At 43.8% G+C, this 23,053-nt stretch overlaps 1 protein-coding gene across 1 annotated transcript in view; it reads left to right on the forward strand.

Annotated features, from left to right (window-relative positions):
- Positions 1-448: 448 nt before the first annotated feature.
- The window catches only part of dcbld1 (discoidin, CUB and LCCL domain containing 1), a 69,922-nt gene continuing 47,317 nt past the window's right edge, over positions 449-23,053 (forward strand). Inside the window, exons 1-2 of the mRNA XM_078213702.1 lie at positions 449-621; positions 16,583-16,801. Coding sequence (XP_078069828.1) covers positions 534-621; positions 16,583-16,801 — 307 coding nt within the window. The 5' untranslated portion in view covers positions 449-533. The remainder of the gene's footprint in view (positions 622-16,582; positions 16,802-23,053) is intronic.

Consider the following 23,053-nt stretch of genomic DNA (forward strand, 5'->3'; position numbering starts at 1 on the left):
TGATGAAGGAGCAGCGCTCCGAAAGCTTGCGATTCTAAATAAACTGTTGGACTTTAACCTGGTGTTGTGAGGCTTCTTACTGTGCCCACCCTTGTCCAACGCCGGCATCTCCACATCAGAACTGATGGGTTCACTTGTTAAACTTGGAAGGAGAAGGGGTCACAGGTTTACTCGGTGCCACCAAATAAGAGAATTACATTTTATTAAAGGAACGCCACTAATCAACCCCAGATCATACACTAAATTGAACAGTTTGAATGATTTCCTGCATCTACCACACAGTGCAGTGTCCCTGCAGTAGCCAGCGGCTGGGAAGGCTGGTGCCATGTAGATGACAGGCTGCCGCTTTGTACTTGCTGTAACTCGCTGCCGGAGTGCCGGCTCTAACTTGACTGGAGAGGCGGAGTCTGGCTCAGTGAATGAATCTCTCCCAGCCCGCCTCGCACACAGAAAGCTACGAGGAAAGTTACAGGCAAGCCTGCCCCGTCCCGTCCCGTCCCACAGCCTTTTGTTTTCCCCAGCAATCAATAATAATGTGGCTAACTCTTTGTGCTTTAAGGGTCGTGACCCTCTTGATGCCGGTTTCTTCTTCGGCGCAACTGACTGGGTCGCGGGGAAAGGGTGAGTGAAAGTTTGGCTGGACTTCATTTAAAGGGGAATCCCTCCGACTGTAAACTGGGCACAAACTGTGGGCTGGGGAAAGCGGCTGGGTCTGAAAGACATGCACTGAGCGTATTTTTAAAACCAAAATGCTGTGATACCTGACTTCTTCCCGAATACAAGTAAAGTTGGAAAAATCCAAATGGGTCCCTTAATTCCTTTGCATGCGGTCTGCCTCCCTCCCCCCTCTACTTCCTGGAGAATGGTTGCTTTGCTCCAATAAGATCAGTGTGGAGCAGGTATGGTACATATTGTACTGAAATCTGATTCTCTGCTTCACAGACAAGGACTGTACTTTATTAACTAGGATGCAGTCCTTTATTTTCTGCCTGTTTACAGCACGTTAGTTTTGCAGAGTTTAATTTCTCTGCGTGCTGATTACTTTCAACACTAACCAATGTTAAATATGAAGGCAGCCTCGCCTTTGCTACATTAAAAAAAATACATTTCCTACCGAATTGAAATTTCGTCAGTCAGATTTAGAAATTCTATTCAAACAGCTTTTGTTCGGATGGTCCCTCTTTGAAGTTTGTTGAATAAACCTGTTCATAGGTGTACTGCAGAATGTTACCAGCAGTGCATACAATGCAGCTTTGTCATTAATTATGAATGGACAGCCTTTATTATTCTGCTTCCATTGCCAAGTGTGGGAATGGTAAAGCTTTCTGCATTTCTATTCTCAAATGGAGTTTGCCAGTGCTGCCAGCAACATTTCGAACCAGTTTTAAGAAATAACTGATTTAGTGTGCATGTTTTAGTTATTTTTTAAAATAAAGTTTAAAGTTTATTTATTAGCGTCATAAGTAGGCTTCGGTTAGCACTGCAATAAAGTTACTGCGAAAACCCCCTAGTTGCTACACTCTGGCGCCTGTTTGGGTACACTGAGGAAGAATTTAGCATGGCCAATGCATCTAACCAGCACATCTTTCGGACTGTGGGAAGAAACCGGAGCATCCGGAGGAAACCCACACAGACACAGGGAGAAGGTGCAGATTCCGCACAGACAGTGACCTAAGCCAGGAATCGAACTCAGATCTCTGGCGCTGTGAGGCAGCAGTGCTAATCACTATGCCACCGTGCTGCCCTGTGGCGTGGTAGATTCAGTAGATTTTGTTCTTGAGAAAAAGATGGCTGCTATAGTGCAATCCTTGTATAGGATTGCTTTAACTAAGTGATCGCATGTATGGGTAAAATTGTAAACATCTTTTTAAAATTGTAAACACATCTCACGGGCGGCACGGTAGCACAGTGGTTAGCACTGCTGCCTCACAGGGTCCTGGGTTCGATTCCCGGCTTGGGCCACTGTCTGTGTGGAGTTTGCACGTTCTCCCCGTGTTTGCGTGGGTTTCCTCTGGGTGCTCCGGTTTCCTCCCACAGTCTAAAGATGTGCGGGTTAGGTTGATTGGCCATGCTAAATTGACCGTAGTATCGGGTGGATTAGCAGGGTAAATATTTGGGGTTATGGGGATAGGGTGGGATTGTTGTCGGTGCAGACTCGATGGGCTGAATGGTCTCCTTCTGTACTGTAGGGATTCTATGATCTTAAGTACAGTTAAATATTGCACTTTTCTGACTCAAGATCTCCAGTATAAAATGAACATAACAATAAGAACCTGCTCTCCTTTAATTGTTGTGCTTCGTCCTAACCAAGGGAATGGATGGCTGAGTTTTGTTTATTTTTTTAAAGGGCAGATTGATAGATTATTTTTATCATCCCTAACGATATTGATATTGTCTCCGAACCTCTTCCAGTCTTACAATCAATAACAACTTTCATTTATATAGCACCTTTGATTTCCCAAGCTGCTTCCAGAACTAGAGGTCACAATCTAAAAATAAGGGGTAAGCCAATCAGGATTGAAATGAGGAAGAACTTCTTCACTCAGAGAGTTGTGAACCTGTGGAATTCTCTACCATGGAAAGCTATTGGGGCCCATTCATTAGATATGTTCAAGAGGGAGCTGGACATGGCCCTTGTGGCTAAAGGGATCAAGGGGAATGGAGAGAAAGGAGGAGTGGGATTCTGAAAGTGCATGGTCATATTGAATGATGATGTAGGCTCGAAGAGCTAAATGGCCTGCTCCTGCACCTATTTTCTATGTTTCTATGTTTCCTAAAGCATTACCAAACAACATTTAACACTGACTATATAAGCCAAATCTGGCCTCCTGCCCTGAGGCTCATGACTCCAACATTAGCTGCTGACTCGGCCCTTATGCTCTGCGATTCCCTCCTTGAACTTTCTCCCCTCCTTTAAAATGCTCTTTAAAACCTTTTTGCCTTCATATCACCTAATGTGGTCCAATGTTAAATTTTGTTTGGTAAGTTACAGTGTAAACTTACAGAAATGAAAGGTGATGGTTGATTGATTCTATACGAACAACTTCCAGATTGTAGGGGATAAAGTCAACTGACTGCAATTAGTGTGAAACTATTCAAAAGACATCTAAACATGGTGTCGCTTACTATTGGAAGAAATTAATGTTAATACAAGAAAGTAAACTAGTTGCATTGTTCATGGAGTATAAACTTTTATTGACTTTATAAACTTTAATATGCATGCTGGTTAGATGCATGCTTTTCTGTTCAGTTTTCCAGGGAATAAAGGGACATGGGAATAGAGCTGCCCTATGGGATTAGGACAGCAGCTCATGGAGGATCAATACCAACATAGACTGGCCTGATTGAAAGGCCTATTTGGATGCTGTAATTTCTCTGTAATTTGAATGGAACAGAATGCTCACTGTTTATGTGGTGAGTCTGGAATGTATCCCCGACATAAGAAGAACTTAACAATTCACAATTACTGCAGGCTGAAAGTGAGTTGTGTACTTCCCTAACATTAGGGATGAAGTTTGTACTGAACTGTCCAGTAATGAACATTGGTAGTACAAAAATAAGTACAATTCCCTCACATTTTCTTTTAAATTTGTCTCTGGAATTAGTAGAGCAAAAAGTTTGTAATTTTACTTCATGCTTTTTACTATAAAAATTGCATTTTGCTGATACTGTGTTGCCGTGGCCACGCTACAATTTCTATTGGATGTTAAAGGATAAAGTCCACCTGCACCCTGTCAACATTGTGCAACATGTAGTCTTATCCTGAAATGTAATCCAATCCATCACACAAACCAGCCTCCCATTCACTGACACTGTCTACACTTCCTGTTGCCTTGGCAAAGCTGCCAGCATAATTAAGGACCCCACGCACCCCGGACATTCTCTCATTCACCTTCTTCCTACTTCATGCTTTCTGCTGGAAGACACATTTCCTACATTGCTTTTGATTTGATTTATTATTGTCATGTGTATTAGTATACAGTGAAAAGCATTGTTTCTTGCGCGCTATGCAGACAAAGCATACCGTTCATAGAGAAGGAAACGAGAGAGTGCAGAATGTAGTGTTACAGTCATAGCTAGGGTGTAGAGAAAGATCAGCTTAATGCAAGGTAGGTCCATTCAAAAGTCTGATGGCAGCAGGGAAGAAGCTGTTCTTGAGTCGGTTGGGATGTGACCTCAGACTTTTGTATCTTTTTCCCGACGGAAGAAGGTGAAAGAGAGAATGTCTGGGGTGCATGGGGTCCTTAATTATGCTGGCTGCTTTGCCGAGGCAGCAGGAAGTGTAGACAGTGTCAGTGAATGGGAGGCTGGTTTGTGTGATGGATTGGATTACATTTCAGGATAAGACTACATGTTGCACAATGTTGACAGGGTGCAGGTGGGCTTTATCCTTTAACATCCAATAGAAATTGTAGCGTGGCCACGGCAACACAGTATCAGCAAAATGCAATATTTATAGTAAAAACTCCCTCCCTAACGGCATTGTGGATCAACCCACAGCACAGCATTTCAAAAAGGCAGCTCACCACCGTCTTCTCAAGGGCAACTAGGGATGGGCAATAAATGCTGGCCGACCAGTGGCGCCCATGTCCCACGATTGAATAAAAAAAACTACCTCACACAATATATGTGAAAGTATTTCATGTATATATTTACTTCATAAGTTAGTGCAAAACTTTACAACCTTTCTTCCACCAAAGTTTGAAATTCCGGCATGAATTTTTCAGACACAATGTATCTTAGTATAGCTTCCATGTTTTTGACTTGCAGTTACAACCAATACTTTAATATCAAGAGTGATTGCTAAGAATCATGACTCAGTGAAACATGCCAGATCTGTCCCCACTTGTCAACGTGAATGTGGTTCAATGATGATCACCCTTTTCATCATGTGCCCAGTCGGAGTTATTAATTATTAGTCAGGTGTCTTTTCTTCTGTTGCAACGAAAACAGAAAAAGCTGGAAAATCTCAGCAGGTTTGACAGCATCTGTGGAGAGAGAATAGAGCCAATGTTTCGAGTCTGGATGACTCTTCGTCAGATCTGTCAGACCTGCTGAGATTTTCCAGCATTTCCTGTTTTTGTTTCAGATTCCAACATCCGCAGTAATTTGCTTTTATTTTTTCTGCTAGTTTGGAGCAGGTATTCAGATTGGTAAGTGTATCCATAATGACAGGGTTCCACCATTCATAATGCTCCTGGCTGATTATCCAACTTAGTAACGTGTTCCTGCTTTCCCTCCCGGAATATCCTTTGGTCCCTTAGCTTCAAGAGCTATATCTAACTCCTTGTTGAAAACATACCGGGGGCGATTCTCCCAACAAAATTCTAAGTGTCGAATTCGCGTTAAAACTGGAGTCAATCCCACTGTTTTTTTCAGTGGGATTTTCAAAATGAATCTCCCACACTCTGTGCAACACTGCTCTAGCGTGAATCACGATGAAAATCTGTGGGCAGGGCCTATTCCCACTGGAGAGGCTGGCAGCATAACGCTGAGCGGGCCACTGCGTATACGCTGATCTGTCAAATTGGAGATCGGCGCATGTTCAATAGCCCTCACTGCCGGCCTCCCGATCGTTGGCCAGATTAATCGCTGGCCAACACAGCTACCCTGCATCACTGGCCTGCTGGACGTCTCTGGGCCAGCCCCGACAATCCCCACCCTCCCAGTCTGCCTCGATCTCCCCCTCCCCCTCTCCACCCCGGCAGCCCCGATCTCCGGAATCCCCCGACCCCCCACCCCAGCCTCGATCACTGTCCACCCTCCCTCTGTCACTGATCCCAAGTGCAGAGTGACGATGGAACCTTTGCTCCTCTGGCCCCTTCTCCTTGGCACTTTCTGATGCCCGGTTGGCAGTGCCAAGATGCCCCTTGGGCATTGACACTTTGCCCCTTAGGCAGTTTCAGGGGGCCAAGCTTGCAATGCCCAAGGGCACCCCTCCTTACTTCTGACCTCCTGGGGGGCCTCCATGGCCTCCCTTCACTCCAGCGGGGCTGGGCTGCCAGCTCCCCATTAGTGGGGAGCTGTTGTAAACCCCGCTGGAGTGAAACATTCCTGGTGGGCGAGGGAAGGGCGGGGGAGGTGGCAGAGACTTCAGTTCCGGGCTTGCTAATGATATTAAAATGAAGATTTAAATATTTTAATCAGCTCTGTGCCAATTTCCAGTGCGGAGCTGACGACACTGGAAATCCAGCGACCAGAAACGTGCAGAGAAGCGCAGAGGGCTCAGAGAATCGCCCCCACCAAAAGTTCAGTTTTGACAGAAACCTTTGTGTCAATATATTCTTCTTTATCTGAAATCCTGTACTGGTTTTTAAAAGTACATGATATTGTGATATTGACCAGTTGTGCTTCAGGTGATAACGTGTGGCTGGGATAATTAGATTTCCTTGATATATTTACTGAATATAATTTATTTCAATTTGCATAGCAACCAAAGATAAAAGACAGTGGCTTACTAAATTCAGTGAGGAATTCTAAAAGAAATGAGAGAATGGTGAGACCGAATCTCTCTACCACACGGGGTGGTTGAGGCGAATGATTTAGGTCGGTGGTTCCCAACCAGTGTGCCGTTACACACTGGTTTGCCGTGAAGATGCCCTCAAGTGTGCCAAGAAAAAAAATTCAAAATGATCCAAAGTTTATGGGACTAAACTAAAATTAATCTTTGTCTTCAGCTATGTGTTGACATCTCCAAATCCTGACAAATTTTGGGCCTCCCGTGTATGCGCTGGCTGGGAAAGAGCCACAAATGCATGAACAAAGAACAAAGAAAATTACAGCACAGGAACAGGCCCTTCGGCCCTCCAAGCCTGCACCGGCCATGCTGCCCGACTTAACTAAAACCCCCTACGCTTCTGGGAACCATATCCCTCTATTCCCATCTCATTCATGTACTTGTCAAGACGCTCCTTAAAAGTTACTACCGTATCTGCTTCCACTACCTCCCCCGACAACGTGTTCCAGGCACCCACCACTCTCTGTGTAAAAAATCTGCCTCGTACATCTCTTTTAAAACTTGCCCCTCGCACCTTAAACCTATGCCCCCTAGTAATTGACTCTTCCACCCTGGGAAAAAGCTTCTGACTATCCACTCTGTCCATGCCTCTCATAATCTGTAGACTTCTATCAGGTCTCCCCTCAACCTCCGTCGCTCCAGTGAGAACAAACCAAGTTTCTCCAACCTCTCCTCATAGCTAATGCTACCAACATCCTGGTAAATCTTTTCTGTATCTACTCCAAAGCCTCCACATCCTTCTGGTAGTGTGGCAACCAGAATTGAACACTATATTCCAAGTGCAGCCTCACTCAGGTTCTATAAAGCGTCAACATGGCTTGCCAATTTTTAAACTCAATACCCCGGCCGATGAAGGCAAGCATGCTGTATGCCTTCTTGACTACCTTCTCCACTTGCATTGCCACTTTCAGTGACCTGTGTATCTGTACACCCAGATCCCTTTGCCTATCAATCCTCCTAAGGGTTCTGCCATTTACTGTATATTTCCTATCTGTATTAGACCTTCCAAAATGCATTACCTCACATTTGTCTGGATTAAACTCCATCTGCCATCTCTCTGCCCAAGTCTCCAACTAATCTATATCCTGCTGTATCCTCTGATGGTCCTCATTGCTATCTGCAAATCCACCAACCTTTGTGTCGTCCGCAAACTTACTAATCAATCCAGTTACATTTTCCTCCAAATCATTTATTTATATATTACAAACAGCAAAGGTCCCAGCACTGATCCCTGAGGATCGCCACTTGTCACAGCCGTCCATTCAGAAATGCACCCTTCCACTGCTACCCTCTGTCTGTACAAAACTCTGGTGCGGCCGCATTTGGAGTATTGCGTACAGTTCTGGTTGCCGCATTATAGGAAAGATGTGGAAGTGTTGGAAAGCGTGCAGAGGAGATTTACCAGGATGTTGCCTGGTATGGTGGGAAAATCGTATGAGGAAAGGCTGAGGGGCTTGAGGTTGTTTTCGTTAGAGAGAAGAAGGTTAAGAGGTGACTTAATAGAGGCATACAAGATGATCAGAGGATTAGATAGGGTGGATAGTGAGAGCCTTTTTCCTCGGATGGTGATGGCTAGCATGAGGGGACATAGCTTTAAATTGAGGGGTGAGAGATATAGGACAGATGTTAGAGATAGGTTCTTTACTCAGAGAGTGGTAAGGGCGTGGAATGCCCTGCCTGCAGCAGTAGTGGACTCGTCAACATTAAGAGCATTCAAATGGTTATTGGATAAACATATGGATGATATTGGAATAGTGTAGATTAGGGGGGCTTTAGATTGGTTCCACTGGTCTGCGCAACATCGAGGGCCGAAGGGCCCGTACTGCGCTGTAATGTTCTATGTTCTATGTTCTTCTTTCATTGAGCCAATTTTGTATCCACCTTGCCAGCTCACCTCTGATCCCATGCGACTTCACCTTCTGCACCAGTCTGCCATGCGGGACCTTGTCAAAGGCCTTACTGAAATCCATGCAGGCCACATCCACTGCCCTACCCTCATCAATCATCTTCGTCACTTCCTCGAAAAACTCAATCAAGTTCATGAGACACGACCTCCCCTTCACAAAACCATGTTGCCTCTCACTAATACGTCCACTTATTTCCAAGTCGGAATAAATCCTCATAGAATCATAGAATCATAGAAACCCTACAGCACAGAAAGAGGCCATTCGGCCCATCGAGTCTGCATCGACCACAATCCCACCCAGGCCCTACCCCCATACACCTACATATTTTACCCACTAATCCCTCTAACCTACGCATCTAAGGACACTAAGGGCAATTTTTAGCATGGCCAATCAACCTAACCCGCACATCTTTGGACTGTGGGAGGAAACCGGAGCACCCGGAGGAAACCCACACAGACACGAGGAGAATGTGCAAACTCCACACAGACAGTGACCCAAGCCGGGAATCGAACCCAGGTCCCTGGAGCTGTGAAGCAGCAGTGCTAACCACTGTGCTACCGTGCCGCCCAAATCTCGAAGAATCCTCTCCAATAATTTCCCTACCACTGATGTAAGGCTGGAGTGTGGCATTTTACAGTATGTTCTGTTAGTAAGCCTTGTCCTTATGAACAGCTCAATTTATTTCTTACCCTGTAAATTACTAGATGTCTGAGCTGATCGAGGTACAATCAGGACAGCCTTGTTACAACAGGGATCAATAGCATCTTAACCAATGAGATTTAAAGATTGAGGAATAAATAGAGGTAGGGCTGAGAATGAAGGTGAATACAATGTCAACTCAGGTGCAGAAACAGGTCTCACAACACCAGGTTAAAGTCCAACAGGTTTATTTGGTATCACGAGCTTTCGGAGCACTGTCCCCTTCATCAAGTGAGCAGCGTTCCGAAAGCTCATGATACCAAATAAACCTGTTGGGCTTTAACCTGGTGTTGTGAGACTTCTTACTGTGCCCACCCCAGTCCAACGCCGGCATCTCCACATGACAGGTACAGAAAGGAAAGGATGATTTTACAAAAAGGACGATGAGACAAAGTAAAACAAATAAAGATTTCTATTTTTACTATCTCCAACAATGATTCACAATCTGAATGAGCAAGACTTCACCTTTTAATTGATTTTGTAGACGGGAGATGTACACCTGCAGTCACTAACCATTGTCACAGTGTTAATGGTTACTCGACTTAACTTTCTGTATTTTCCTGGAGTCTACAACTTCCTTCCATACCATTAGCCACGTTACTAATTTTCCAATCAGTTGCAACCTTCTTCATCAAGCCCCTTGCAAGTCAGTCATTAAAACATACAGGAAAAGCAAGGGCCTGGGTACTTAGCCCTGTGGAACCCCACCGGAAACAGCAACCGTTACACTTCATCCACTGAACCAATTGTAGTTCCAGCTTCCCATTTGTCCTTGGATCCAATGTCTTCATTCTTTTCTGATCAGTCTACCATATGGGACCTAGTCAAAAGCCTTGCTAAGATCCATGTAGACTACATTAAATGTGTTATTTTCATTGACTCATTTTACCACCTCAAAATACTCAATCACGTTAGTCAGACATGATCTTTCCTTAACAAATTAATGTTCACTGTCTTAACTAATCCAATAAGAAGTCTCATAACACCAGGTTAAAGTCCAACAGATTTATTTGGTAGCATGAGCTTTCGGAGCCTTGTCCCTTCATCGGGTGATTGGAGGATTGAGTTCACAAACAGGGCATATATAGACACAAACTCAATTTACAAGATAATGGTTGGAATGTGAGTGTTAACAGGTAATCAAATCTTTACAGGTGTAGACAATGCAAGTGGAGAGAGGGTTAAGCACGGGTTAAAGAGGTGTGAATTGTCTCAAGCCAGGACAGTTAGTGAGATTTTGCAAGTCCAGGCAAGTCGTGGGGGTTACAGATAGTGTGACATGAACCCAAGATCCCGGCAGAGGCCGTCCTCATGTGTGCGGAATTTGGCTATCAGTTTCTGCTCGGTGATTCTGCGTTGTCATGTGTCTTGAAGGCTGCCTTGGAGAACGCTTACCCAAAGATCAGAGGCTGATCTGATCTGTGCCTATCCAAGTCCAACACCGGCATCTCCACATCTTAACTTATCCATGCTTTTCTAAATGACAAATTGTACTGTCCTTTAAAATTTTTTTAACAATTTGCCCAACAACAAGATTAGACTGAATGGATTATAATTATTTATTCTATCCCTTTGTCCCTTTTTAATCAACAATGCAACATCAGCAGGCCTCCAATACTCTGGCACCACACCTCTAGCCGGAGAAGATTGGAAAATGATGGTCAGAATCTCCACAATTTCCTCCCTTAGTTCTCTTAGCAGCCGACAATAAATTTAATCTGGACCTGACAACTTTCAATGTTGCTGCACCTCTTAATGTTTCCACTCTCACTATGTTTATCTCATCCTGAAAGGATGAATCTAAATTGGCTAAATTGTGCCTTATTTCTCATAACTTGGATGGATCTGTGTAATTTTGTACAATGTTGGGTAGATGCCAGTGCTATAGGTGTACTGGAGCATTTAGGAGGGCAGCTAGTTCTTGTGATAAAGTCTTGAGTGCTATAGCTAGAATGTTGTCAGGACTGGTTGCATTTGCTGTGTTCATTACTTCCTGCTATTTCTAAATGTCATTTGGGAGTAATCAAATTGACACTGATATTCACGTTGAGGAACTTGGGAGGAGACCATGTTGGATTATCCACTTGGCACTTTGGATAAAGCCAGCTGAAAATGCAATATTTAAAATGGAAGAACCTTCATTTTATTTGTCCTGTATAGTTTTATGTATACAACAAGCTTACGTTATTTTCAGTCAGTGCTGTTTGGTTCTCTTTCATAAATAAGTACTTTCTTTCTCCCCCCGCCACCCCGCTGCCATATGTATGTTCAGGTGCTTTCTCAGACATTACCCCTACCCATGCAATATTCACTGTAGTCAAATGACAAGCTTCCATTCAGAGGCCAGATTGAGTTACTTATAGAGTATATGCTAACAGCACAGCTTTTAGCAATGGCATAGGATTTGTAAAGTAGCTGTGGTCTTTTAATTTTGGTGATATGCTGGTCACTGGCATTTATAAATTGTGATCACAGTCATTTTAATTCAGATATATTTCAAAAATAGAAATGCTGATTTCTTCAAATGAGAAGGGTTGCATTTACTTCCTTTTGAAAATTAAATGGGTAGTGTCTTGACTTGCAGATAAAAGCTAATATCCAGTAATGATTTCATTCCAATCCCCCAAGGAAGTCACCTCCTGAATCTTGCAGGTGTCTAACCCTGGCCCCTCTTCCTTATGTACAAGCTTCAATGGCATCATCTGCAGGAAGAAGTTTAACAACACCAGGTTAAAGTCCAACAAGTTTATTTGGTAGCAAAAGCCTGTTTGGTAGCAAAATAAACCTTTTGGACTTTAACCTGGTGTTGTTAAACTTCTTACTGTGTTTACCCCAGTCCAACGCCGGCATCTCCACATCATGATCATCTGCAGGCACATGATCTACTTCATATCTGAGATACGCTGCCCGTCTCTATCTTATCATCACTTCCCTTGACTGTGAAACCAACTCTCTGTTCCCAGATTGTCTCTGTGATATTATTAATTTTGTCTAAATGAACATCTGGAATTAAATGAAAAAAGTGTTGGAAACACTGAGTAAGCCAGACAACATCTGTGCAGCGAGGAAGGTCAGCTTAATGATTTAGGTCAGTGATTTTTGGTCATAGAACTGGAATGTTAACTCTTCCTTCCTCTTCCCCCAATGTTGCCTGATTTGCTAAGTGTTTCCAACAATTTCTGTCTCTTTTTTTTCTCTACTTTGTTGCTTTTTGAACATCTGGAGGCCATCATTTTTGATCCCTACTTCAAACTCCGTTCCCTGGTTACAGGCCTCCAGCTGATCGTGACTGTGAAACCCAGCATCTTGTTTCAACTAGAGCTAAGTTTCAAATCCCACATCTTATCCACCAGCAAGATGCTTACTTGCAGCTCTGCACCATTGCCTGTCTCTGCCCCTCCCTCTTCCTTAGCATCGCTCTGGTCTTTATCCACGCTTTTGTCATCTTCAGACATTAACTTGCTAATTCCATTCTTACTGGCCTCCCATCCACCATCCTCCAGAAACTCAACTGACTGTATCCTGTATAGATATCTGTCCCTCATTCGTCACCTTCTCCTTCCCACCCTGCCACCCCACCACCATGCAACTTAAATTTCTGAGCTTCATCTTCAAATCATTTTATGTGCTAGCCCCACCATTTCTTTTTGCAACCTCCTTAAGCATAAATGTCCATCAGTTATTTGTGGTCTTCTGCCACCCTGCCCTTTTGTCCCACCATTGGTGACAGAACTTTCAGCTTCTAAAGAACAAAGGAACAGGCCCTTCAGCCCTCTAATCCCATGCCGAACTTGATGGCCTAACTACTCGCTGGGATTTCTCCCTAAACCCTTCCCTGAAGCTATACTACAGGGGGTAGTGCTGTACAGTTGGAGATGCAGTCTCTCAGACAAGAGATTAAACTGAGGCCCCCCTCTGTCCTCCTAGGTCTACACCACAGATCCTGCCCTGCTGCCCCATGTGCCCAAAATCTGTGTTGAGAATCAGTCTGTTCGGTCACATGAAGACGGCAGCAGAAACCTGAGATGCTGAGTAGACATCATCCCTGAAGGACTGCTGACAGTGAGGACAACACCACAGATCCTGTGACATTATTCAAGGAGAGCTGAGACGTTCTCCTGGAAGTTTGATTAACATTTATTCCTCGACCATTATCACTAAAACAGCTATATGGCCATTTATTTAATTGCTGTTTGTTGGACCTCGCTGTGTGTCAATTGGCTGCCAGGGTTCCCATTGATTGCACTTTGGAAGTACTTATTCGGGTAGAAATGCCTTGCTTGTGAAATGCAGTACATATAAAAACTTCCTTTTGGTAAAAATATACTTTATTCATTTAATATCTGAAAGAGACATTATAAAACATTTCAGATTGTCATAACAAGGAAATGTAATGACATTCACATTTTCTCCTAGGACAAAGATGCACTCAGATGCTTCAATTCAGAAATGAGGACATTACAAACATTTCAATATTTTAATTACAGAGAATACAATTCTGTTCAACTATATACATTGATCATGTTGCACTTTGTGGTGCTTCAGTACAGTTGCATACAGTTAGGGTTAAGCACACAGCCCGAGGGGTTTTACCCGGTCACCAGCCCCTCGATGTACACTGGTTGGAAGGCTTTACACAGTGGTCTTTCACCCTTGCGCCTTGGCGGCGGCTGCCCCAAGCTTGAGGGCGTCCCTCAGCATGTAGTCCTGCACCTTGGAATGTGCCAGCAACACTCGGTTGAGGACAATTCTTTGCACTGGAAAATCAACAAGTTTTGGGCCGACCAAAGAGTGTCTTTCACTGAGTTGATGGCCCTCCAGCAGCAGTTGATGTTAGTCTCGGTGTGCGTCCCTGGAAACAGTCCTTAGAGCACAGAGGCCTGCGTCACGGAGCTGCTTGGAATGAACCTTGACAAATACCATTGCATTTCTCTCCAGACTGTCTTTGAAAGGGCACATTCCACAAGGGACTGCAGAACCATCTTTTCTACCCTCCCCCCCACCCATCCCTCATCCTCCAGAGCTACTTCAAGGGCAGCAGGCGGTGGTGCAGAAACTTTGGGCCCGCATGAAGGATCTGACAGGGAGTGTCCTTCTCACCACCGGCCAAGCTAGGTCTTGGTACATGTTTGAAAGTGTTGGTGATGTGGTGTTCTGTCAAATGACTCCTGATAGTCTGCTCAGGGAACCATCTGACAGGATCCACCAACTCCTTTTACCCGTAGGGCCTTAAGGATGTTACGTGCTGACCACTTCCTTATGGACTTATGTTCGCTGTACATATAAATACTGAATAGATGCAGGTCCACTCTGTCTAATCAATATACATAGTGAGGTGCTGATATTGAAAAATGGATTTCTCTTCTCCCTGTTTCAGTCACAGGATAAGCAACCCTTCCCCAGAATCTGACTTGCTAACAAAAAACAGCAACTGCTATCAACCTAATTTCTTTCAGAGAACTTTTCCCAGCCTCAGCTCTGTAACCCTGAACATTTCTTCCCAAAGTACACAAGCTATGTAAACGGAATTGTTCTGGTAGATTAATTAGTTCAGCTTCTCCTTCCTAATAATTAAAATCCTCTGTTGTGGACTATTCCTCCTTGGATGTTACAAGCTGTGTCTCTGTCCACTTCTAGTCTACCAACCCTTTTTTCCTGCTGTTTAGCTTGTTATATTGTTTGCTTTGTTACATTTTTCCATTATAAGCTGCTGTGTCCATATTTCTAATGGAAACTGCTTATATAGACATGCCACTATAAATGATATGGTCCTGCTACTGATGGGCTGTAGGTCCTTGTTGTGTTTCCAACTTTCTTAGCCTGTACTGCTGAGAGTTCATGCAGCCAGCAACTCTGCTTCCCATAAATTATACTAATGACTAGAAAACAATGTAAATTCAATACAAATGAGGGCAGAATGATTTCAAAATGGGATGTTACTTATGCTTGCATAATTTAATTGGCATTCAAAAGATCACAAGTTAAAGATTTGTTTTGATGAAGGACCATGTGATGGAAGAATAATTCCATTGTGTTTCAAATCCTAAAATATTTCTGTGCTGTATCCTTTTATGTGAATGAAATGGAGGCCAAGGCACTGGGAAGTTTGAAATGGAAACTGTGAATTCTACTTCTGACGATACGCCCACATCCATCATGTGAGGGCCTGAGCATATCAATGCACAACCTGTTATCTGGGTCTATCCACTGAAATGCAAAGGGGGTTTCTGCTACTTTTGTTTGCGTTTGTCAATAAACACTTGACATGTCATAACATTCAAGGCTATGGGCCAAGAGCTGGTAGATGGGATTAGGTGGGAGTTCAGGTGTTTCTTGTGTGTCGGTACAGACTAGATGGGCTGAAGGGCCTTTTTTACACCGTATGATTCCAAGCAATCCTCATGAGGTTCAAGATTATCCAGGCTATCAGTGTTTGTGAAATGTTCACATGCAAGGTTACCTCTGTTGCAGGTGATGCGTAAGGTTGCTTGGGGTCAAAGGACACTAATGTTTGTCAAAGAGTCAAAAGCCACTGCCTGAAATATATAATTGGTGTAAAACCTTTTTTTTAAAACCACAATTGAGAATCAGCGGCTTCTTTACAGAAATTCACTTCATGAAGAATTATCTTTAGGTGTGAGAAACTGACTGGACTGGGTATAGTTATTTACCTTACTGTCACCTATCTGCTCCTGATTTTACTCAGTTCAACCTTATTTCATGGCAGTGTATTAATTTAGAATTCCCTGGAACAAAGGTGCATACTTACATGAAAAAAATTCAACAGAAAAATTTTCAGCAGAAAATAAACATTTAAGAACAGCAAACACATTCTTACTTTTATGTCAAATAAGCTCTGCTAAGTATTGTATTGGCATTTTAGCTTTTAATTTAACTTGCCTCTGCTTGCACTTCCTTAGTTAAAAAAAGATTGATTAGTAGTTTTGGCATTATGTATTTGATCTGTTGGGATTGGTTGCCTACCTGGCCTTGAGAGGTTAGGAGTGTACAGTGGGAACCCCATGCCATTTCTGATGCGTGTACCAATAAGGGTAGATTGTTAAACTCGAACACACTATTCTCAGTCATTTTGTGTTTCAGGCCGAGATTCAGCCAGGAAGTTCATTGCTTCCTACCTTTTTCAATGAATGTGGATAGAGTTTGGGTTGAAGAAATTCCTTTCTAATAGTTTTGTGAAAGCTCTCTTGTGCTGCATTACCTACCTATTAAGAATGTTGCTATATAGAATTACTCCTCAAACTGCTTTTGAACAGCCTGTTCAAGTATCATTCCAATCCCTCCCTCGCCCCAGGACACAAACGAAAAGTTTTTTTTTTAACTGCATGCCAGCTGGCTTGTAAAGAAATCAGTATTCAAAGAAAAATAAAGACAACCAAAATCTAGAAACGAACACATTGTTTTAAAAAATTCATATTTGATGAATGACCTGTTTTACCAGGTGATGGATGTGGCCACATGCTGTTAGGCCCTGGCAGTGGAACATTAACATCAAGGAATTATCCTGGAACCTACCCAAACCATACCTGGTGTGAGTGGCAAATCCAAGTGCCCGAAGGAAAGAAAATCTTCCTGAAATTTGGAGACTTAGATTTGCAGCAGTGCATCTCTGATTACCTCAAAATCTTCAAAAGAACGTCTTCATCAGTGACTGAATATGGTAAGTTCATCACTAATTGTTCAAATCCAATAAATGACAAGCCAAACCTCAAGCGGTTGATCCAAAGGTACTAATCAATTTGTCTGCGCTGAGGAGCAATTACTTGCAAATTAAGTCTGGAAAAGATGAGCAGAAATGGAATGAAGAGTTTAGTGGGATTTTATTTTAATTAAATAGTTAACTAACATAAACTGTGCTTTGAAACAGGGATGCCCAGACCAAGGTGAAACTTGTTGTAGTTCAGTACTTTCTCCAACACCTGTCGTTGTGTTCATTGCTAGACTACAGCTTCCAGCAGCCGATCAAAGCCTTTATGAACCAATGTGTTTTTATCCAGTACCGTGAGCCTGTTAACATGCACAAGTTTAGATGTTGGTATCTAATCTATACCCCTCAAAATCTTTAAGACCCTGAGGGGTATTGACAAGGTGAATGTGGAAAGGATGCTTTCTCTTACTGGAGAGTCTAGAACCACGGATCACCATGTAAAAATAAGGGGTTAAAAGAAAATTACTGTGGATGCTGCAATCTGAAACCAAAAGAGAAAATGCTGGAAAATCTCAGCAGGTCTGGCAGCCTCTGTGAGGAGAGAAAAGAGCTGATGTTTTGAGTCCAGATGACCCTTTGTCAAAGTTTTGACAGAGTCATCTGGATGTGAGTCGTCAGCTCTTTTCTCGCCTCAAAAATAAGGGGCTGCTGATTTAAGGTGGAGATGAGAGAATTATTTTCTCAGAGAGGGTTATGAGTCTCTGGAACTCTCTTCCTCAAAAGGCAGTGGAAGCAGAGTCTTTGAATGTTTTTGAATGTCTGAATATTTTTAATGCATAACTAGATGGATTCTTGAAAGGTTATCGGGGGTGGGCAGGAATATAGGGTCGAGGTTTCAGATTAGCCATGATCCTATCAAATAGCAGAGCTGGCTGGAGGGGCCTACTCCTGCTCCTAATTTGTATGTTTGTATGTGTTGTGCATTGGATAATATGTGAGATGTCCACCACATCCTGCCATTACCCTTAAAAGATGTAAAGTAACATGGCCTTGATCCATCCATTCAATTAAAATTACTTAGTTAAATTTAATCACAGGTGAAAAATACAAAAGCAAAAATAAACAGCAAATTATTTAGAACAAAGAACAATACAGCACAGGAACAGGTCCTTCGGCCCTCCAAGCCCGTGCCGCTCCTTGGTCCAAACTAGACCATTCTTTTGTATCCCTCCATTCCTACTCCGTTTATGTGGCTATTTAGTACAATGATCAAACTTGTACAGTACTTCAGCTAATGATATTATATGACTGTCTTGTAGTTCTTTTTAATAAATTCACAAAAATACAGTCTTTGCTCCCAGAAAGTGGTGGAGGCAGAAAAAGGAGTTGCTGGGTCCTGAGTGGATTGATTAAAAAGCTCTGCCTTGGTGCTCTGGGACTGTCTCCTCCTCACCCCCCCTACACAATCCCATACCTCATCCATGCTAACCCATGCCATATCATAACCCCCACCCGCTCCTAATGGCTCCTTCATGCCCTTCATATCAACTTATGCCTGTGTTTCAATCCACATGGCCCCTTATGCCCTCCATGCCAACTTATGCCCCTCTACCTACTTCCATGGCCCCTTGTAATCTCCATACCAGCCTTGGCCCCCCTACCCAACCCATGGCTTGTTATAGTCCCATTGCCAACTTAGTGCCTACTCATGGCAACCCTTGACCATGGTTGCCATGGTCTCTGGAACACTCGTCCTCAAAAGGCAGTGGAAGCAGAGTCCACTCCTGCCCCACGCATCCCCGTGGACCCATGTGGCCCCAGTACCATTTGTGGAGGGTGACTGTGAAGGATGGGTGTGCAATAGGGTAAGGGTGAGTGTTGGCTGCTGAGATGGAGATTTGAGGAGGAGCCCAGAGAGAAAGGACTTTATGTAAACAGTAAGATGTGTCAGTCAGAGAAGTGCTGTGCGAGAGAATGCTAGGGAGATCAGAGAGTGATGACTGGCATCTGAAATTGGTATAAAACTGTTCATACCTGATCTAATGAGGTTATTATGCCCTTTCCGACACTGTCCAGGTCCTGGGTGCCACAATCCTTCTGCTCAAATCCTCCATTACTTCTATGTCTGTTTCATCAATGTGCATGGCATCTTCCTTCCATTCTGATCCTCACTGCCTCTAGAATGACGTTTAGGGAGGAGTCTGAGAACCAAGGAAGGTGGTGGGAGAAAACTTCCTTCCATTTATTTTACATCATACTCAATGTTTCCTCCAACTATTCCAATTCCTGCTGAGATCCATTTTAGTAGAGATCCTTTATTGATAAAAGTACGAGTCATCATCCTGCCTGCAGTCTATGCTAGAACCCAGAAGTGGAAAGCTAAAGCCATGGCTAAGTTCAAGGGCCACGGCAAAGCTCGCTTCAATTGCAAATGAGTTCCCAACCCAGAACCAGCTTCCCTGCTAGTATGTTTATATAAAATTCTGTCCATTATTTGTGACTATTTTCTAGGGGATGTTGTTTCCCCTAGTTGTTAAGTGACATATGTTTTTTTTAATTCATTCATGGGACATGGGCATCGCTGGCTGGCCAGCATTTATTGCCCACCCCTCGTTGCCCTTGAGAAGGTGGTGGTGAGCCACCTTCTTGAATTGCTGCAGTCCATGTGCTGTGCGTTGACTCAGAATGCCATTAGGGAGGGAATTCCAGGATTTTGACCGAGTGACTGTGAAGGAACGGCGATATATTTCCAAGACGGTGATTGGCTTGCAGGGGAACTTGCATGGTGGTGGTGTTCCCATGTATCTGCTGTCCTTGTCCTTCTAGAAGTGGTCGTTGGTTTGAAAGGTGCTGTCTAATGATCTTTGGTGAATTTCTGCAGTGCATCTTGTAGATAGTACACACTGCTGCTACTGAGCGTCGGTGCTGGAGGGAGTGGATTTTTGTAGATTTGATGCCAACCAAGTGGACTGCTTTGTCCTGTGGTGTTAAGCTTCTTGAGTCTTGTTGGAGCTGCACCCATCCAGGCAAGTGGATCCATCAAGTATTCCATCACACTCCTGACTTGTGCCTTGTAGATGGTGGATAGGCTTTGGGAAGTCAGGAGGTGAGTTACTTGCCACAGTATTCCGAACCTCAGACCTGCTCTTGTAGCCACATAACTGTGGTGAATCCAGTTGAGTTTCTGGTCAATGGTAACTCCAAGGATGTTGACAGTGGGGATTCAGTGATGGTAACACGTTGGAATTTCAAGGGGCGGTGGTCAGAGTGTCTCTTATTGATGGTCATTGCCTGGCATTTGTGTGGCGCGAATGTTACTTGCCACTTGCCAGCCCAAGCCTGGATATTGTCCAGATCTTGTTGCATTTGAACATGGACTGCTTCAGTACCTGAGGAGTCGCGAATGGTGCTGAACATTGTGCATTCATCGGCGAACATCCCCACTTCTTTCTTATGACAGAAGGAAGGTCATTGATGAAGCAGCTGAAGATTGTTGGGCCTGGAACACTATCCTGATGTAATTGCTGGGCCTCTGACGGAAATCTTTGTCTCTTCGTTGGACACAGGTGAGGTCCCTGAGGATTGGAGGATAGCGAATGTGGTTCCGTTATTTAAGAAGGGTAGCAGGGATAACCCGGGTAATTATAGGCCAGTGAGCTTGACGTCCGTGGTAGGGAAGTTGTTGGAGAGGATTCTGAGAGACAGGATGTATGCACATTTAGAACGGAACAATCTCATTAGTGACAGACAGCGTGGTTTTGTAAGAGGGAGGTCGTGCCTTACAAATTTGGTGGAGTTTTTTGAGGAAGTGACAAAAACGGTTAATGAAGGAAGGGCCGTGGATGTCGTCTATATGGATTTCAGAAAGGCATTTGACAAAGTCCCTCATGGCAGGTTGGTTAAGAAGGTTAAAGCTCATGGGATACAAGGAGAGGTGGCTAGATGGCTAGAGAACTGGCTTGGCCACAGGAGACAGAGGGTAGCAGTCAAAGGGTCTTTTTCCGGCTAGAGGTCTGTGACCAGTGGTGTTCCGCAGGGCTCTGTACTGGGACCTCTGCTATTTGTGATATATATAAATGATTTGGAAGAAGGTGTAACTGGTGTTATCAGCAAGTTTGCGGATGACACGAAGATGGCTGGACTTGCGGATAGCGATGAACATTGTCAGACAATACAGCAGGATAGAGATATAGATAGGCTGGAAAATTGGGCGGAGAAATGGCAGATGGAATTTAATCCGGATAAATGCGAAGTGATGCATTTTGGAAGAACTAATGTAGTGGGGAGTTATACAATAAATGGCAGAGCCATCAAGAGTATAGAAACACAGACGGACCTAGGTGTGCAAGTCCACAAATCCTTGAAGGTGGCAGCACAGGTGGAGAAGGTGGTGAAGAAGGCATATGGTATGCTTGCCTTAATAGGACGGGGTATAGAGTATAAAAGCTGGAGTCTGATTTTGCAGCTGTATAGAACGCTGGTTAGGCCACATTTGGAGTACTGCGTCCAGTTCTGGTCGCCGCACTACCAGAAGGACGTGGAGGCATTAGAGAGAGTACAGAGAAGGTTTACCAGGATGTTGCCTGGTATGGAGGGTCTTAGCTATGAGGAGAGATTGGGTAAACTGGGCTTGTTCTCCCTGGCAAAACGGAGAATGAGGGGAGACCTAATAGAGGTGCACAAAATTATGAAGGGTATAGATAGGGTGAACAGTGGGAAGCTTTTTCCCAGGTCAGAGGTGACGATCACAAGGGGTCACGGGCTCAAGGTGAGAGGGGCGAGGTATAACTCAGATATCAGAGGGACGTTTTTTACACAGAGAGTGGTGGGGGCCTGGAATGCGCTGCCAAGTAGGGTGGTGGAGGCAGACACACTGGCATCGTTTAAGACTTACCTGGATAGTCACATGAGCAGTCTGGGAATGGAGGGATACAAACGAATGGTCTAGTTGGACCAAGGAGCGGCACAGGCTTGGAGGGCCGAAGGGCCTGTTTCCTGTGCTGTACTGTTCTTTGTTCTTGTTGTTCTGAGGGACTCCTGCCGAAATGTCCTGGAGTTGAGATAACTGACCCTCCATAACCGCAACCATTTTCCTATGTACCAGATATGACTTCAACCAATGGAGAGTTTGCCCTCTGATACCCATTGATTCCAGTTTTGCTCGGGCTCTTTGATGACACACTCAGTTGAATGTGGCCTTGATGTCAAGGATTGTCACTCTCACCTGACCTCTGGAATTCAGCTCTTTTGTCCATGTTTGAGCCAAGGCTGTAATGAGGTCAGGAGCTGAGTGACCCTGGCGAAACCCAAACTGGGCGTCACTGAGCAGGTTATTGCTGAGCAGGTGCTGCTTGATAGCACTGTTGATGACCCCTTCCATCACTTTACTGATGATCGAGAGTAGACTGATTGGGCAGTAATTGGCCGGGTTGGATTTTTCTTGCTTTTTGTGTACAGGACATATCTGGGCAATTTTCCACGTTGTTGGGTAGATACCAGTGTTGTAACTGTACTGGAAGAGCTTGGCTAGGGGAGCGGCAAGTTCAGGAGCACAAGTCTTCAGTACAATTGCCAGAATGTTATCAGAGCCCATTGCCTTTGCAATATCCAGTGCCTCCAACCGTTTCTTGATATCGAATTGGCTGGAGACTGGCATTTGAGATATTGGGGACCACTGGAGGAGGCTGAGATGGATCATCCACTCGGCACTTCTGGCTGAAGATTGCTGCTAATACTTCAGCCTTATCTTTTGCACCGATGTGCTGGGTTCCTCCATCATTTATGATGGAGATATTTGTGGAGCCTCCTCCTCCAGTGAGTTGTTTAATTGTCCACCACCATTCACGACTGGATGTGGAAGGACTGCAGAACTTAGATCTGACTAAAAACAGGTAAAATGCTATATTGGCCAATGTATGTGTGCGTGTGAATGAGTATAGTCTTTTTATGAAGGAAAGATGTAATCACTAATCTGTTTTGCTTCTTTTCCAGGCTAGCAGTTACATTTGAGTTCTTACTTTTTAACTTGTTGAGTAAGCAAATTTAGGAATAAAATAGTTCCTGCTCCTCCAAAAATCTCTATTCCTATTCATGCTTTTACATATATTCCTCTAAAGGAGCTCTCTTCTTGATTTTACTATTTTTTCTCAAATTACAGGTAAATTTATTTGTATCAGTTTTCACCCTAGAGAGCAAGTGATTGTAGTTCATCTAGTTTCAAATGGGAGCACACCGAATGAAATCTGTCCGATTGAGTTCAATAAG

The sequence above is a fragment of the Mustelus asterias genome, chromosome 5 (assembly GCF_964213995.1).
Source record: "Mustelus asterias chromosome 5, sMusAst1.hap1.1, whole genome shotgun sequence".
NCBI classification, from domain to species: Eukaryota; Metazoa; Chordata; class Chondrichthyes; order Carcharhiniformes; family Triakidae; genus Mustelus; species Mustelus asterias.